General features: G+C 49.5%; 2 protein-coding genes across 2 annotated transcripts in view; one reads left to right on the top strand and one right to left on the bottom strand.

Moving 5' to 3' along the window:
* The window catches only part of ZNF277 (zinc finger protein 277), a 119,052-nt gene extending 116,118 nt beyond the window's left edge, over window positions 1-2,934 (bottom strand). The window contains exon 1 of the mRNA XM_038753113.1: window positions 2,874-2,934. Within this exon, the coding sequence (XP_038609041.1) occupies window positions 2,874-2,931 (58 nt within the window). The 5' untranslated portion in view covers window positions 2,932-2,934. The remainder of the gene's footprint in view (window positions 1-2,873) is intronic.
* Window positions 2,935-3,174: 240 nt separating this feature from the next.
* Window positions 3,175-17,434, top strand: part of DOCK4 (dedicator of cytokinesis 4) — a 356,538-nt gene continuing 342,278 nt past the window's right edge. The window contains exon 1 of the mRNA XM_038751970.1: window positions 3,175-3,240. Within this exon, the coding sequence (XP_038607898.1) occupies window positions 3,204-3,240 (37 nt within the window). The 5' untranslated portion in view covers window positions 3,175-3,203. The remainder of the gene's footprint in view (window positions 3,241-17,434) is intronic.

The following is a 17,434-nucleotide window of genomic DNA, read 5'->3' on the forward strand; positions in this document are numbered from 1 at the left end:
ATTATTATTATTCTCTGTGCCTCAGTTACCTCATCTGTAAAATGGGGATTAAGACTGTGAACACCCCGTGGGACAACCTGATCACCTGGTAACCTCCCTGCACATAGTAAGCGCTTAACAAATGCCATCATTATCATTATTATTATTCTCTGTGCCTCAATTACCTCATTTGTAAAATGGGGGTAAAGAATGTGAGCCCCCTGTGGGACAACCTGATCACCTTGTAACCTCCCTGCACATAGTAAGCGCTTAACAAATGCCATCCTTATTGCTATTATTCTCCATGCCTCAGTGACCTCACCTGTAAAATGGGGGTGAAGACTGTGCGCCCCCCCCGTGGGGCAACCTGATCACCTTGGAACCTCCCGGGCGCTTAGAACAGTGCTTTGCACATCGTAAGCGCTTAATAAATGCCATCCTTATTATTGGGCCGCGCTGCTCGGCACCACCGAGTCCGGGGACCGGACTGCAGCGCGTTACTGTGCGATCTGGAGTTTTTTAATAACAATAATAATAATAATAATGGCATTTATTAAGCGCTTACTATGTGCAAAGCACTGTTCTAAGCGCTAATAATAATAATAACAATAATAATAATAATAGCATTTACTAAGCGCAAAGCACTGGTCTAAGCGCTGGGGAGGTTACAAGGTGATCAGGTTGTCCCACGGGGGGCTCCCAGTCTTCATCCCCATTTTCCAGATGAGGCCACTGAGGCCCAAAGAAGTGAAGTGACTTGCCCAAAGTCACCCAGTTGACAAGTGGCGGAGCCGGGGTTTGAACCCGTGACCTCTGACTCCAAAGCCCGGGCTCTTTCCACCGAGCCACCCTGCTTCTCTTTTGAACTCTGAGCCTCGACTGCCCCAGGTCCGGCCTAGAGACTTTCAAAGCCCCGGTGCGGCCGCGCTCGGCTCCGCTCTCCGGTAAAACCGGCCACAGGTACGGTAAGGGATGGCTCAGTGGAAAGTGCCCGGGCTTTGGAGTCAGAGGTCATGGGTTCGAATCCCAGCTCCGCCACATGTCTGCTGTGTGACCTTGGGCAAGTCGCTTCACTTCTCTGTGCCTCAGTTACCTCACCCGTAAAATGGGGATTAAGACTGTAAGCCCCCCGTGGGACAACCTGGTCACCTTGTAACCTCCCCAGCGCTTAGAACAGTGCTTTGCACATAGTAAGCGCTTAACAAATGCTATCATTATTATTATTATTATTATTAAGGGATGGGGGGCCGGGGCACGTCAATCAATCAATCAATCAATCGCATTTATTGACCGCTTGCTGTGTGCAGAGCACTGTACTAAGCGCTTGGGAAGTACAGCCACTGCGTGGCTCAGTGGAAAGAACCCGGGCTTTGGGGTCAGAGGTCATGGCTTCAAATCCCGGCTCCACCAAATGTCAGCTGTGTGACTTTGGGCGAAGTCACTGGACTTCCCTGGGCCTCAGTGACCTCGTCTGTAAAATGGGGATTAATCAATCAATCGTATTTATTGAGCGCTTACTGTGTGCAGAGCACTGCACTAAGCGCTTGGGAAGTACAAGTTGGCAACATATAGAGACAGTCCCTACCCAACAGTGGGCTCACAGTCTAAAAGGATTAAGACTGTGAGCCCCCCATGGGACAACCTGATCACCTTGTCACCTCCCCAGAGCTGAGAACAGTGCTTTGCACGTAGTAAGCGCTTAATCAATCAATCAATCGTATTTATTGAGCGCTTACTGTGTGCAGAGCAGTGTATTAAGCGCTTGGGAAGTACAAGTTGGCAACATATACAGTCCCTACCCAACAGTGGGCTCACAGTCTAAAAGGATTAAGACTGTGAGCCCCCCGTGGGACAACCTGATCACCTTGTCACCTCCCCAGCGCTGAGAACAGTGCTTTGCACGTAGTAAGCGCTTAATCAATCAATCGTATTTATTGAGCGCTTACTGTGTGCAGAGCACTGTACTAATCATCAATCGTATTTACTGAGCGCTCACTGTGTGCAGAGCACTGTACTAAGCGCTTGGGAAGTACAAGTTGGCAACACATGGAGACGGTCCCTACCCAACAGTGGGCTCACAGTCTAAGCGCTGGCAACATAACAGATACCAACATTATCATCATCATCATCAATCGTATTTATTGAGCGCTTACTATGTGCAGAGCACTGTATTAAGCGCTTGGGTAGTACAAGTTGGCAACACATGGAGCCAGTCCCTACCCAACAGTGGGCTCACAGTCTAAGCGCTGGCAAAATAACAGATACCAACATTATCATCATCATCAATCGTATTTATTGAGCGCTTACTATGTGCAGAGCACTGTACTAAGCGCTTGGGAAGTACAAATTGGCAACATACAGAGACAGTCCCTACCCAACAGCGGGCTCACAGTCTAAAAGGGGGAGACAGAGAACAAAACCAAACATACTATATATGTATATATGTTTGTACATATTTTTTTACTCTATTCATTTATTTATTTTATTTGTACATACCTATTCCATTTATTTTATTTTGTCAGTACGTTCGGTTTTGCTCCCTGTCTCCCCCTTCTAGACCGAGCGCCCACTGTCGGGTTGGGGACCGTCTCTACAGGTCGCCAACTTGTACTTCCCAGGCGCTTGGCACAGTGCTCTGCGCACAGCGAGCGCTCAATAAATACGATTGACCGAATGAATCCCCCGCGCTCCATAAATACGATCGATGACGATGACACTAACAAAATAAAATAAATAGGGTAGATCTGTACAAGTAAAATAAATAGATAGAGCAATAAATATGCTATTAAAAATAAATAAAATTAAATAAAATTAAATAAAAATAATGATAATATATTATTATTATTATTATTATTATTCCAGTCCCACCCTCCCGCCCCAGGCCCAACACTCACCGGAATCTGCGGGGAAGGGGAGGCCGGGCTCGGGCCGCGTGGTCCCGGAGCCGGCCATGCGGCGGAGATGGCGCGGAGGGGCAGGGGGCGGGCGCAACGGGAACCTCCCCCGCCGCCCTCCGCATTGGACGGCGGAAAAAGCAGGAGGGCCCCGGCTGCGGCCCGCCCCCACCCCCAACCGGAGCCGCTCCTCCCGGGGCGGAGCCGGGAACAATGGGCAGCCCGGGGGCGGAGCCGGAGCCCGGGGGAGGAGGGAGGCCGGGCACGGGCACGGGCACCTAGGCCAGCCTGCCACCGGCCCGTCCGCCGGCCCCCGCGGCCCCCGCAGCCATGTGGGTCCCCACGGAGCGAGAGAAGTTCGGCGTGGGTGAGTGTCGCGCCTCCGGAGCCCGTTCCCCCCCGTCGCTGCTTTGTCTCCGGATTTCGCCCCCCTCCCTCCCTTTCGGAGCCCAGTTCGGTGGGATCCTGGCGGCGGGGACCCCAGATCCCGGTGCCGCAGGCGTCCGTCCCAGCATCTCCCCAGACTGGGAGCCCACTGCGGGGTAGGGACCGTCCCTCTGCGTTGCCAAATTGTGCCTCCCCAGCGCCCTGCACACAGTAAGCGCTCAATAAATACGATTGAATCCCTCCATCCCGGGCGTATTGCCCCCCTTCCCCCCGCATCTGTGGGTACGGTGCATCCCCCGCACCGGCTGTGGGCACCTTGTAACCGCCCTCCCCTTTGGGGACATTGTATCCGCTCCTCTTCTGGCCGTCTCCGTTCACGTTCCTAGTCCGCCCGTTGCACAGATCTTGTAAGTGTATCTGGTGTAGCGCCAGCTGATGCCCACACATCATCATCAATCGTATTTATTGAGCGCTTACTGTGTGCAGAGCACTGTACTAAGCGCTTGGGAAGTACAAATTGGCAACCTATAGAGACGGTCCCTCCCCAACAGTGGGCTCACAGTCTAAAAGGGGGAGACAGAGAACAAAACCAAACATACTAACAAAATAAAATAAATAGAATAGATATGTACAAATAAATAGAGTAAAAAATATGTACAAACATATATGCATCGTACGATGGGTGCCAATTTCACGGGCCCACCCCCTCCCAACCCCTCCGGTTCCCATCTTTGGCTCAGCCTTGCAACCCCCAGCCGTTTAGGCCAGAGGCTCACCTTCCCTGCTCACTCCGGGTTCCCCGAGATACCAGCACTTTGGAGCTGGATTTAAGGAGACTGTGTCTGAACCCACAGCTCTTCCACCCTGCCTGCCTCTCCCAAGCCCTGTCCTGCCTGCTTTTCCCCCTCAAAGCCCCACCCGCGTTTTGCGCAATGAAAAGTTGGTACCTGTGCGGTGGATTCACCCCGTGTACAGACCTGGTGCGCGCAGCGTATCCACACATTTCTCTCTGGTATCCCCTTAGTGTAAATGCCTGGGATATTCACTGTAAATGCCTGGGATATTCACTGTATCCTCTTAACGTGTTTGCTTTGTAGCAGCCTAGTATGTCCAGAGCACACAGCCCTCTTACAAGGAAGGGTGGCCCTGCCCGAGACTGCTTCTTTGTGCCACCGCTTGTGGTAGCCACGGCCAAGTGATTTTGGCCACGCGTGATGACACTCTGGCCAGATCTCCACGAAACCCCGTTTTGGGCATCTTGGAGCCAGGGTTGCCTCGACGATGGGTGTTTCTGGAGCTGACATTTCGGCATGCCCAGCCTGGCTTCGGGTCTGGAGTCCAGGCTCATGCGGCACCGCACAGAGATCCAGTTGAACTCTGGCCCCTGCAAGAAGTTCGGTGGCCGGGCTGGGCCTCCGAGGTTGTGTTCAGCCCAGAAGGAGCCTCTTTAGGGCAGATGCACTCGTTGGAAAGAGGACGGCTCAATTAGCCCACCGGCCTAGATCAAGAGCATTCCCATTTCTGGGTCCTCGTGCGTTCATTCGTTTAATTAATTATTCAGTTGTATTTACTGAGCGCTTTCTTGTATGCAGAGCACCGCTGCAGGTTGTCTCAATGGAAGCAGCCCGTGCTTGGGAGTCAGAGGTCGTGGGTTCTAATCCCAGCTCTGAGACTTGTCAGCTGTGGGACTCTGGGCAAGTCATTTCACTCCTCGGGGCCTCGGTTCCCTCATCTGTAAAATGGGGATTAAGACCCACGCGAGACCATCTGATTACCTTGTATCCCCCCAGAGCTTAGAACAGTGCTTGGCACACAGTAAGTGCTTAACAAATACCATCATCATCACTGTACTAAGCGCTTGGGAAAGTACAATATAACAATAAACAGATGATACATTCCCTGTCCACAACAAGCTTACAGTCTACAGGGGGGAGACAGACATCAATACAAATAAATACTTAAATTACAGGTATAAGTGTTGTGGGGCTGGGATGGGGGAAGAACAAAGGGAGCAAGTCAGGGTGAGGCAGAAGGGAATGGGAGAAGAGGAAAGGAAGACTAGGGTCTGGGAAGGCCTCTGGCAGAAGAGGTTCCTTCAATAAGGCTTTGAAGCGGGGTGGCGGGGGAGAGTAATTGTCTGCCGGATTTGAGGACGGAGGGTATTCCGGACCAGAAGCAGCGCATGGTCTGGGGGGCAGTGGCAAGACAGGTGAGACCGAGGCACAGTGAGAAGGTTAGCACTAGAGAAGCGAAGTGTTCTTTCTGGGTGGTAGAAGAAGAGTAGTGAAGTGAGGTAGGAGGGGACAAGGTGGTGCAGACCCTGGCGAGCTCCTACCGCTCGGATAGTTGTTATTGTTGCCAGGCCAGGGAGAGAGCAAAAAGAAATGTGAAAGGGTAAAATCGGGATGGGGGGAGGGAGCGAGCAAGGAGCGGATGGAGAGGAAGGGTGCCTCCGTTGGTTGTTTGTGGGTAGCCAGGCCAGAGTGGCCTCATCCCGAGGCCTTGGAATTATGGCCAAATGGCTGGCAGGCTGCTGTCCAGGGTTCTTTGGGGGTGGTTGCTGCAGGGGGTCCAACCACTGGGCTCGCCACGTGGCTCAGTGGAAAGAGCACCGGCTTTGGAGTCAGAGGTCATGGGTTCAAATCCCGGCTCCGGCAATTATCAGCTGAGTGACTCCGGGCAAGTCACTTGACTTCTCTGTGCCTCAGTTACCTCATCTGTAAAATGGGGATTAAGACTGTGAGCCCCCCCACGTGGGACAACCTTATTGCCTTGTAACCTCCCCAGCGCTTAGAACAGTGCTTTGCATATGGTAAGTGCTTAATAAATGCCGTCATTACTATTATTATATGTGCCTTTCTTCAGCCTGGGGAGGGAACTTGTTTGGATCTGTGAGGTTTAACCCCTGTTTCTGCTTCTGTGGGTCTCTCCTAAGGCTCAAAGGGGTCTCGAGGGTAGGGGGTATGACCGCCAGCGGTCCCATCTCAAGTGGAAATAAATCAATCTCCGAGGCTGCACCGGACACTGGGTCTGCAGTAACCTGAGACCTCAGCAGCTTGGGTGGCCCTCTCCCCGTGGGTCTCTGCACGTCACTGGGACTGTTTGGTTGAGCTCGTGGATTGCAGGTACCTCTGCCGGCAGGTGCTCGGGGGGCAGTGGAAAAGAGCACGGGCTTTGGAGTCAGAAGTCCTGGGTTCAGATCCCGGCTCCGCCAATTGTTAGCTGTGTGACTTTGGGCAAGTCACTTCACTTCTCTGTGCCTCAGTGACCTCATCTGTCAAATGGGGATGAAGACTGTGAGCCCCCCGTGGGACAACCTGATCACCTTGTAACCTCCCCAGAACTTAGTGCTTTGCACAGAGTAAGCGCTTAATAAATGCCATTATTATTATTATTATCATTATTATCTTCCAGAACCTCATCTGTAACAAAATGCCTTTTTCCGCTAAATTCCCTCTCCTCGGTGTTACCCACTCCATCACCTGTGTCTCAGCAACATACTTCTCTCCCCTGGTTGTCAGGAGGATCTTCTCTGACCTGGGGAATGAGAAGGGCAACAGGAATGAAGTTGTGTGTGGGAGCCAATGAAACTCCCCTTTGGGATGTTTGTCTGTAGTTGGGATGCAGTCCAGGTGGTGGGGGTGTCCCCGGAGAGTGCTCTACTGGAGCAAGAATGATGACTGGCAGGGAGATGCCCAGAATGGCCTTAGGGTGTATGGTGGGTGGGTGTGTGAACGTGGTGGGGTGCCCAGAACTCCCAAGATGGGCAAGGAAGCTTAGCCCCGTGGCTGTGGAAGGGCTTCAGGGAGCCAGGTGGCCTCACTCGCCTGGCCATTCTGCCTGTTCTCTCTGTGGGGAATAACTCTGCCATGACTAATGCAGTCGCCCCCTCACGCACATGTGCTGAGCCTGGAGCTGGTGCTGCAGGGATGGCCCTGAAGTGGCGGGGCTCTCGCCCCTCTGCCAATAAAGAAGTGCCTCGGGTGGTGGACCTGTGTGCCTCTGGACGTGTGTGCCAGGGTCTGCTTTAGTTCCCCCAGGCTGGAAAGGGGTCTTCACAGGTCCCTCCATCCTCCTTTCATTTTCCTCTCTGACTGGGAGGCTCGTGAGCTGCAGGGTCCTCTTTGAGGCCTCTCATGAGCCCTGAACTGTCCTCTGGACCACTCTGATCGTGGTGAGGAGAAACCCCTCTACCTCCCCCTGTCCCCGAACAGCTGCGGATGGACTTTCGGGGACCCGTTTACTGTTCATCAGGTGCTGGGGCAGGAAGGCAAAGGTTCCTTAGTGTTGACAGGTACTGGTGGCAGTGATCTTCCCAGCTTCCCCAGAGCTGAGGAATCCAGGTTTTTATCTTTCCTTGAGTGGAGGGTAAGGAGGGCAGTTTGGATCTCTGACAGAAATCAGGTGGCTAGAGCAAGCCCAACTCTGTTATACTGTACTCTGCATGCATTAAGTGCTCAAATGCCATTGATTGACAGTGGTGCGAGCCACCGGCTGGGTGAATACGCAGCTTCCTTTGGGGATGGTCTGTACCTGTTTTTCTTCAGCTTCTCCGCCAACCCAGTCATCCCTCTCCAGGCAGAATCAGGTGACGGGGCAGTGACAGAGACTCAAGGGCACCTCCCTCCCCCTTAGGTGATGTTGGAGGCCTTCTCTGTCATCCGTCTCCCAGAGTATGTTGCTTTGGAAGGGGTAGGCTGCACAGACTCTCCTGACTTGCTAGTAAAAATCTCTGTTTTCAATGGTTACCTGGTTTGGTCGGCTCTTCCGGATGTGCTTCTCCTCATTAGTCTGTTTTGTCTCCTTCCCACCCCCGTTGCCCGTCTGTGGCCAGTGGCCTCCATGGACCTGCCATCTGATTAGAAAGGAACGCAGAGGTCACTGAGGTCCTTTTAGGCCACAGTCTGGTTTCCTGGCCCTGGGGGTCTGTCAGGGTTGGCTCCTCTCCTAAAGTCATATCAGTGAATTTCCACATGTCTCTCATGCACACTCAGGGCTTCCTCACATATGCTCAGTAGCTCATCTAAAGTCCATACAGCATTGCCCAATATTCTCCCTCCTTCCCCACTCTCCTGCTAGCAATACCCAGTGTTCCTCATTCTTGGGGGCTCCAGGTCTTGGGGTATCCATCTCTCTCTCCTGAGCCACAATTGCCCCCAAACCTGCTCCATCCAATCTAAAGCTTTGGGTCATTGAACAGGGATGATTTTCAGGGCCGGATTCTGAAAATTGGATTGGCAGTGTTTCTCCTCTTCTTCTTCCTCTCTCTCCCCATCCCCTACCCTGTAGTCCTTGGTTTACATATCCTCTGCCAAATCCCAGGAATATTATAACCAGTCTGACTCTGTCCAGGGAATTAAGAAAGCCCTAATTGCTCCCCATGCCAGGGTCCAGGTGCTTTTGTCTGGTTCGACATTAGGGGTGAGAGAGCTGGAAAACGTCGGGGGTGATGTTTTCTGGGTTTCGGCAAAGTCCACCTGGCTGACCCGTTCCTGGACACCAGGATTCTGGGTACCTTCATGACTTGATTTCTTTTTTATGGCATTTAAGCACTGTTGCTAGGCACTGTACTCTGCGCTGGGGAAGATACAAGCTAACCAAGCTAATAGTCCATGTCCCACATGGGGCTCACAGCCTTCATCCCCGTTTTACAGATGAGGTAACTCAGGCAACAGAGAAATTAAGCGACGTGTCCAAGGTCACACAGCAGACGAGTGTTGAAGCAGTGATTAGAACCCAGGTCCTTCCGACTCCCAGGACCACGTTCTAGCCACTAGGCCATGTTTCGTCTCCCACAGAATGGCTTCATTCCATTCTGTGGGAATCGTGGTCTGCATAGTAAATAATAAGACTTAACCCCAGTGTCTTTCCAACTCCTCAAGGCTTTTACCCAGGGGAAAGTCCAACTGTAGTTCCCTAGGATGAGGAACTTTACGGGCTTGATTCCTCTAACAGTGAACCAAGCTTTGCAAGTTGGGGAGGGAGAGTCCAACCTGTGGAGTATCAGGGCCATAGTCCAAGTGTAATGCGACTCGTTGTGCCCGAGCTATCGAACAGCCACTGCATCGTGTAAGTGGGACATTTTACTACTTCAAGAAATTATTTTCTCCAATTCCGTCTGGCAAGGCCAAGTGCATTTCTCCAAGATCAGGCAGAAGGGATGGGATTTCCTCCCATGATCTTTCCTTTGAATTTGTAGCCAGCCACTTTACTTTCAGAAGCCACATTTGCAGATTTCAGTTCTGAACTGGGGGCTGATGACCTGGCCTTGCCGGACTCTACCCTCTCTCCCAGAAGTGCTAAACAGTATGGGCTCAGAAAGAATTGGGTTCTGCTCGGCTCCTCCCTGCTTCCATTCTTTCTTTTTCGGCAGCGAGACCTGGGACTCAGACACTCATCCCAGAGGATTAGTTCCCGGGGTAGAGTTGTGATTGTGTCTGAGTGACGCACAGATAGGGATTGAGTCTGGATCCTCCTTATTCGGGACACTGATGGTTTCACCTCAGAATGGAGGAGTGGCTGTTGGAAATTCAGAAGATAGTTGGATACGTCCACAGAGCAGAGTGCTGCTAGATAGACCAGGGTAAGTGATAATCAAATTAGACGCAGGCACTGTTCCACATGGGGCTTCCAGTGAGAGGAAGGGGGAACAGTAGTTTATCAGTTTTACAGATAAAACTGAGGCACGTATAGATGAAGTGACTTGCCCAAGGACATCCAGCAGGCAAGTGATAGAACTGAGACTGGAACCCAGGTCTCCTGAATCCCAGCCCCATAGATGAAGTGACTTGCCCAAGGACATCCAGCAGGCAAGTGATAGAACTGAGACTGGAACCCAGGTCTCCTGAATCCCAGCCCCTGCTCTTTCTGCACTGGGAAGAACTAGCTCTAATCTAACCCTCGCAAATCATCAGGCCAAACCCTTTGTGAAGGTGCGTTCTAGAATCAGAAAGTGGTTTGCGTTTGACTGACATAACAGTCTCCCACAGGCCCACACTGCCGCAGCAGGAGGCTGTTGGAAGGATTTGGCTAGCAGCTTTCGTGAGAACCCTCCGTTACAGCAAATGATTCAGAGCCCTGTTCCCATAATCCCGTCCCAACTTCCTTTTTTCCTTCCTTCCTGTTTCTGTCCTTGTCTTTCTCTCTCCCCTAAGTAACACTCAGTATTCCACCGTGCTTCCTGTGCAGGAGTGTTGTGCCTTCAAAACAGTCTTGATTTGCATTCAAAGGGATAAGTTGACTTTGCCTTTAATGCTTTTACTCCTTCTGGTGGGCTCTTCTGCCAGGCATAGAGTTGACAGATTGTTTGCTGACTTCACAGCTTTGCCTGCGTTTTGTTTTATTTTGAAGCGTTTCGGCTGGTTTGTCTGTCATATTAAAAAAGTGATTTTCTTTGTCGTTCTGCTCTCATTCTCTTGGGTAGGTTTCCCAGTCTAATGAATTTGCTGTGTCTTTTATTGTTGAGATGTTTCATTCAAAGGACGTGTGCCATGCTCTGATTACCTAGTGATTAAAATTTGCCTGCATAATTTTGAGAAAACTTGTATTTATGGGTTGAGAAGGACAAAACTTTAGAAACATTCTCCTGATGGCCTTAAAGGACTTTCCCCTTTGATAGTTCAGACAGCATAAATGAAGTCGGACTCCTGGAAGTGCGCTAGAACTAACTCCCCATCCAATTTTCAGCATCTGTGAACCATACTGGATAAGACTGGTCAGATTCTACTGGCTCATTGCATTTATTTCCCTAATTGGAAAAAAATTAGGCCTATTAATCATTGTGACGCAGGACATAATGTCTCTATGGCACTGTATTCTTATTTCCCAGATGAAAAATGGCAGTCAGAAGTGTCAACAAATCCTCTCTCCCTCTCCACCATCCCATCTCCTGTCTGCCCATTGGCAGTCTGGCGGCCCCTTACTGGGGAGCAGACAAAGACTTCTGAAATGCTCGTGGTATTTATACTTCCATCTGCAAGGGGGAAGAATGCCTTTTCCAGCCCACTGCTGGTCTTCTGGGGGCTGGAGCCCTAGGGAACATCCAGAACCCATTTCTGAGGGTGGAGTGCCCATCTGTCCATTTGTGCGCCTGTCCCTGTGTGTGTGTATTGGGGTAGAAATTCTGTAAATCTAGGAAAATGGAAACGCTTTCTGGAAGGTGGATGTTTTACTTGTTCCAACCATTCCTGAACCTGAATTCAATAATTTTGCTCTTTTGGAGATGAGAGAGAGAACACTTTATGTGGGCTTTTATTTTTCTTATTTGATTGAACCAGAGAGTGCCAAGGTTGTCTTGTGAGACTAGTAATTTCCTAACTGCAGTAGTAATTAAGAACAGAGCCCAAGAATTGTTTTGGTCCTGGATTTTTAATTTCAGGAGGGCTCTGGCACCCCCTGGAAAATGCACATGAAACCCACCATGCCCTAAATTTCAATTCCTTTTGTGAAGCGAGCTGAAGTCAGTTTGAAGAGGTGGGGCCATATGAGTCCATCCAGCAAGCTGGTTGATGGAAACCCAGAATCAAGACTCAGGGAGGTTCCTGGAGCTTTGACTTCACTCTAGAGGTCAGTGGAGAATGTCACCTCCATAGTAGTCCCTTGGTGCTTGGTGTGGGGGTTTCACCTCAGGTGTGTGTGTGTGTGTGTGTGTGTGTGTGTGTGTGTGTGTGTGTGTGTGTGTGTGTGTGTGTGTGTGTGTGTGTGTGTGTGTGTGAGAGAGAGAGATACAGGGGCATCTCCCTATGACCACAGTGGCATAGAGCACATAATTCTAGCTGGAGAAAGCAGGTCTCTAATGAGAGAAGCACTGGGGCTCAAGTAATTGTATCATTTTACACTTTAAATTTGTAATGACTGTGTCTAGCAGTATTATTGTCATTCTCCCCAGTAACCGTAATAATATTTCTGCATATACAGCCATAACAAGTTCACTTGAAAGAATTACCTGCTAATATAATACCTCATGAGTGCTGGACAACTCCCTCCTCTTCAAAACCCTCTTGGGCCTTGGCTTTGCAGACAAGGTGTAATCTGGATCTCCCCCTACTCTGCTTATCTGTCCTTTCTCAGTCTTGCCTCCGCTTCTTCCTCTTACTGTGGGCTGATTTCTCTGGACACTTTTAAACCAGATCAGCCTACTAGATCCAGTTGGCATCGGGTGAAATCAAAAGGATACTTAACATAGAGCCAAAGTTCTCTTAGTCATTCTGATTGCTGCAGATAAACCTTAAAAGCAATAAGGGATTGTATGATTGTACATCTTTTCTTTGTACATAATGAAACTTAGTAAAATAGTGGTAGGAGATGGAAGTTTAGAGTGATGTGGGTGGGGGATTTGCTGAACTGACCTTGGATGAAAAGTGGGAGAGAGTGAGTGAGAGCATGAACCTGTTCCTGTTCTCTCTGTGGTCTCTCTCAGATTTCTGTATGCTCTCCGGTCACTCTCCCTACTTCCAATTTGTTTGCCATTCTAGAGGTTAACTTCTCTGTGCCTCAGTTACCTCATCTGTAAAATGGGGATTAAGACTGTGAGCCCCCCATGGGACAACCTGATTACTTTTTAACCTCCCTAGCACTTAGAACAGTGCTTTGCACATAGTAAGTGCTTAATAAATGCCAGTATTATTATTATTATTACAGCGAGATTAATCATCACTTTTTGCTTAATATTGGGAGCCAAAGCTTTACCACTGACTGCTGATATTCAATGAAATACCTTGCAGTTTGTAAACCAAGTCTGTAAATTCTGTAATAATAATGATTGTGGTATTTAAGAACTCCATGCCAAACACTGCCTTAAGTGCTGGAGTAGATATAAAATAATTAGGTTGGACACAGCCCCTGTCCCACACGGGGCTCACATTCTTCTTAGGAGGGAAGACAGTTATTGAATCCCCATTTTACAGTTGAGGAAACTGAGACACAGTGAAACGACTTGCTCAAAGTCACACAGCAGGCAAGCGGCAGAAGTGGAATTAGAACTCAGGCCTTAGAATTAGGCCTTGGCTTTTCCCAGTATGCCACCCTGTGCATTAAATGCAAATTCTTGCTGATATTCCAGGCTCATCCCTCTCTAGTTCATCCTTTACTCTGGTGTGCAGATCATTTTTCTAGGGCGTTGTTTTACTCATGCCTTTCCTCTTTTCAGCGACTTCCAGTAGCTGCCAGATCAGGTGGAAACACCAGACCAGTGGCTTTAAGGCACTTGATCAACTTTTGCCTTCCTAAAATAACCTACTACTACTAGAAACTACTCCCTGGGTCTCCTGTCGCCAACCTCTTGCCCACAGCCTTTCCCCTGCCTGGAACTCCCTTCCCCTTCAAGGCCATAGATCTCCCTATGTTCAAGCCCTGAAGTCATATCTCCTTCCACAAGTCTTCCGCAGTTGATTTCTATGTTTAAGCAATTGATGGGATTAATTGAGCCCATACTGTGCACAGAGCATTGTACTTAACACTTGGGAGAGTACAGTGAAATAGAGTTGGTAGACACATTCCCTGCCCCCAAAGAACTTAGATTATCTCTCTCCAGAACTAGATTCATTACTTCTGCACCTTACCTCCTAAGCAGCTGTGAACTTATAACCCCCTATGCGTTTAAGTATCTATCAAAATACTCTATTACTTAAGCATTAATTTAGGTACATATCCTCCTTTTCATACCATGGTTGTCAGCAGTTCTTTTCCATGCCCGCCCTCCACAATGTTTTTGATATTCATTCCCTTCAGCGCTTTGGCAGAGGTTAGATACAGAGCACCTAGGGTATTATTCTTGCCCAGAAAGTCCATTTCTGACTATCACTAAATGCATTACTGTATATAATAATAATAATAATGTTGGTATTTGTTAAGCGCTTACTATGTGCCTAGCACTGTTCTAAGCGCTGGGGGAGGGAGGAATACAAGGTCATCAAGGTTGTCCCACGTGGGGCTCAAAATCTTAATCCCCATTTTACAGATGAGGGAATTGCGGCCCAGAGAAGTCAAGTGACTTGCCCAAAGTCACACAGCTGACAAGTGGCGGAGCCGGGATTAGAACCCATGACATCTGACTCCCAAGCCCGGGCTCTTTCCACTGAGTCACGCTGCTTCTCTTATACTGTATATGTACTGTATACTGTATATACTGTATTGTTGTCAGCCCGCAAAATCCCAGGGTGTTCTCTCACCCACACAATAATAATAATAATAATGATGATGGTATTTGTTAAGCGCTTACTATGTGCAAAGCGCTGTTCTAAGCACTGGGGGATACAAGGTGATCAGGTTGTCCGACGTGGGGCTCACAATCTTAATCCCCATTTTACAGATGAGGTAACTGAGGCACAGAGAAGTGAAGTGACTTGCCCAAAGTCACACAGCTGACAGTTGGCAGAGCCGGGATTTGAGCCCATGACCTCTGACTCCAGAGCCCGTGCTCTTTCCGCTGAGCCGCGCTGCTTCTCTTATACTGTATATGTACTGTATACTGTGTATACTGTATTGTTGTCAGCCCACAAAATACCAGGGTGTTCTCTCATCCTCACAAGGTTGTTTTAACTCTAGAGCTGGAGGAGCGTTTAGCCCCGCCATGGGTTGCGGACTGAACTGTCAGGCTAGCCCACTCCTCCCCGCCACGGCAAGAGGGTCTGTGAAGTTAGAGCCAAAAGGAGCCGGGAACAAAGAGAGTCATTGCCCTGGGTCATCTGGGCTCTCTTCCTGGGTCCTTGTGGGTGGTGGGATGGGACTCGAGGAGGCCCTTAGGGTGGAGGTATTGTGTTTCCTGAACCTCCCATTTTTCCAGGGGCATACTCCGTCTCTGACAGAAGCCAAGCGTGATAAATCCCAGATGCGTTGCTGACCGAGCTCATTTGCTGTGGGGGAGAGAGTCATCATTTTCCACAGAAAAGTTTGGACTTACATTTCTGAACCAGAGGCACGATCATACTTCCTCTTTCCAGGGCGGACTGAGATGACACTGGGCAGCGCTGGAAACAGTGTGTTAGGGGAAGAGCTGCAGTGGTGGACTCCCTCCTGCCTTCCCCTTCCCTCTGGCGTCCAGCCGGTTTCAATATCCATCTTCTGTCTCTCTCCTCTAGCTTGAGACATCACCATCTCAGGTTTGCTCAGGACCCAGGTGTGGATCTGTTGCTAGGAGATGCCCCTTCGCTGGCAGACAGCGTGCTCAGCCTTTCTTTCCACGCACAGCCTGTATTACGGCTGTCTCTCCGTGACCAGAGCTTCGCGCCCTCCGTACCCAATCCCCTCCCCGGCACCTCCTCCTGTTCATCAGGTCTGCATGGGGTTACATGAAGCAGCGTGGCTCAGTGGAAAGAGCATGGGCTTTGGAGTCAGAGGTCATGGGTTCAAATCCCAGCTCCGCCACTTGTCCGCTATGGGACTTTGGGCAAGTCACTTAACTTCTCTGGGCCTCAGTTACCTCATCTGTAAAATGGGGATTAAAACTGTGAGCCCCATGTGGGACAACCTGATCACCAGTGCTTAGAACAGTGCTTGGCACATAGTAAGCGCTTAGCAAATACCATTACTGTTATTTTGGGTTTATATTGGTTACTCTACTGTAGGAGCGTGGATAGGGGCTTGGGAAGAGCTTGGTCCAGCCTGGTCTTGGGAGCTTTCTAAAACCTTTTTCCTGTAACTCTTCCTGATGTTTCACTGGATATTTGGGCTCTGAATGCTTGTGTCTAGTTTGTGAGAAGCAGTGTGGCTCAGTGGAAAGAGGCCGGGCTTGGGAGTCAGAGGTCATGGGTTCTAATCCCAGCTCCGCCACATGTCTGCCGGGTGACCTTGGACAAGTCATTTAACTTCCCTGAGCCTCAGTTACCTCATCTGTAAAATGGGGATTGAGACTGTGAGCCCCACGTGGGACAACCTGATCACCTTGTATCCCCCCAGAGCTTAGAACAGTGCTTCGCACATAGTAAGCGCTTAACAAAGGCCATTATTATTATTATTATTATTATTACTAACTCTGTTTTATTATTGTACTCTCCCAAGTGCTTAGTACGTGCTCTGCACACAGAAAGCACTCAATAAATACCACTGATCAATTTATTGAATGCCTTAGCCTGCCCTGAGACGGGGACTCCTTGGCAGACATGGGGGCGGGGGTGTGGTGGGGGCGCACTGCCCTGTGTGCAGGGGCACCACCGCATGTTCACATCTCCTCACACTGAGCTAGGCCTCACCCCATCTGCATGGATAACCCAGGCATGGTGGTCTGTTGGGGTCACTCAGTTACTGAGGGCCAGGAACTAAACCTGAATAATGGATTGGAGGGACGTAACATTGGAGACTTTCAGTTTGTTGAAAAGCCTGTATATATCTGTGTGTGTGTATGTATATGTGTATATATGCATATATATATATGTATTTATTTATTTACAGTTTATTTATATTAATGTCTTTCTCCCCCCTAGACTATGAGCTCACTGTAGGCAGGGAATAATAATAATAATAATGATGGTATTTGTTAAGCACGCTATGTGCAAAGCACTGTTCTAAGTGCTGGGGGGATGCAAGGTGATCAGGTTGTCCCACGTGGGGCTCACAGTCTTAATCCCCATTTTCCAGATGGGGAACTGAGGCACAGAGAAGTGAAGTGACTTGCCCAGAGTCACACAGCAGACAATTGGCGGAGCTGGGATTTGAACCCCCGACCTCTGACTCCAAAGCCCGTGCTCTTTCCACTGAGCCATGCTGCTTCTCTTGTGTGTCTGATGTGTCTGATGTTATATTGTACTCTCCCAAGTGCTTAGTAATAATAATAATGATGATGATGATGGCATTTATTAAGCTCTTACTATGTGCAAAGCACTGTTCTAAGCACTGGGGAGGTTACAAGGTGATCAGGTTGTCCCACGGGGGGCTCACAGTCTTAATCCCCATTTTACAGGTGAGGGAACTGAGGCACAGAGAAGTGAAGTGACTTGCCCAATGTCGCACATCGGAGAATTGGCGGAGCCGGGATTTGATCCCCTGACGTCTGACTCCAAAACCCGTGCTTTTTCCACTGAGCCACGCTTCTTCTCTTGTGTGTCTGATGTTATATTGTACTCTCCCAAGTGCTTAGTACAGTGCTTTGCACACAGTAAGTGCTCAATAAATGATTGATAATAATAATAATAAGCCCAGGCCTGACCTTTCTGCCAGTCCTGGTGGCCAGTGAAGGTGGG

This window comes from Tachyglossus aculeatus, chromosome 10 (genome assembly GCF_015852505.1).
Source record: "Tachyglossus aculeatus isolate mTacAcu1 chromosome 10, mTacAcu1.pri, whole genome shotgun sequence".
In the NCBI taxonomy this organism is placed as follows: Eukaryota; Metazoa; Chordata; class Mammalia; order Monotremata; family Tachyglossidae; genus Tachyglossus; species Tachyglossus aculeatus.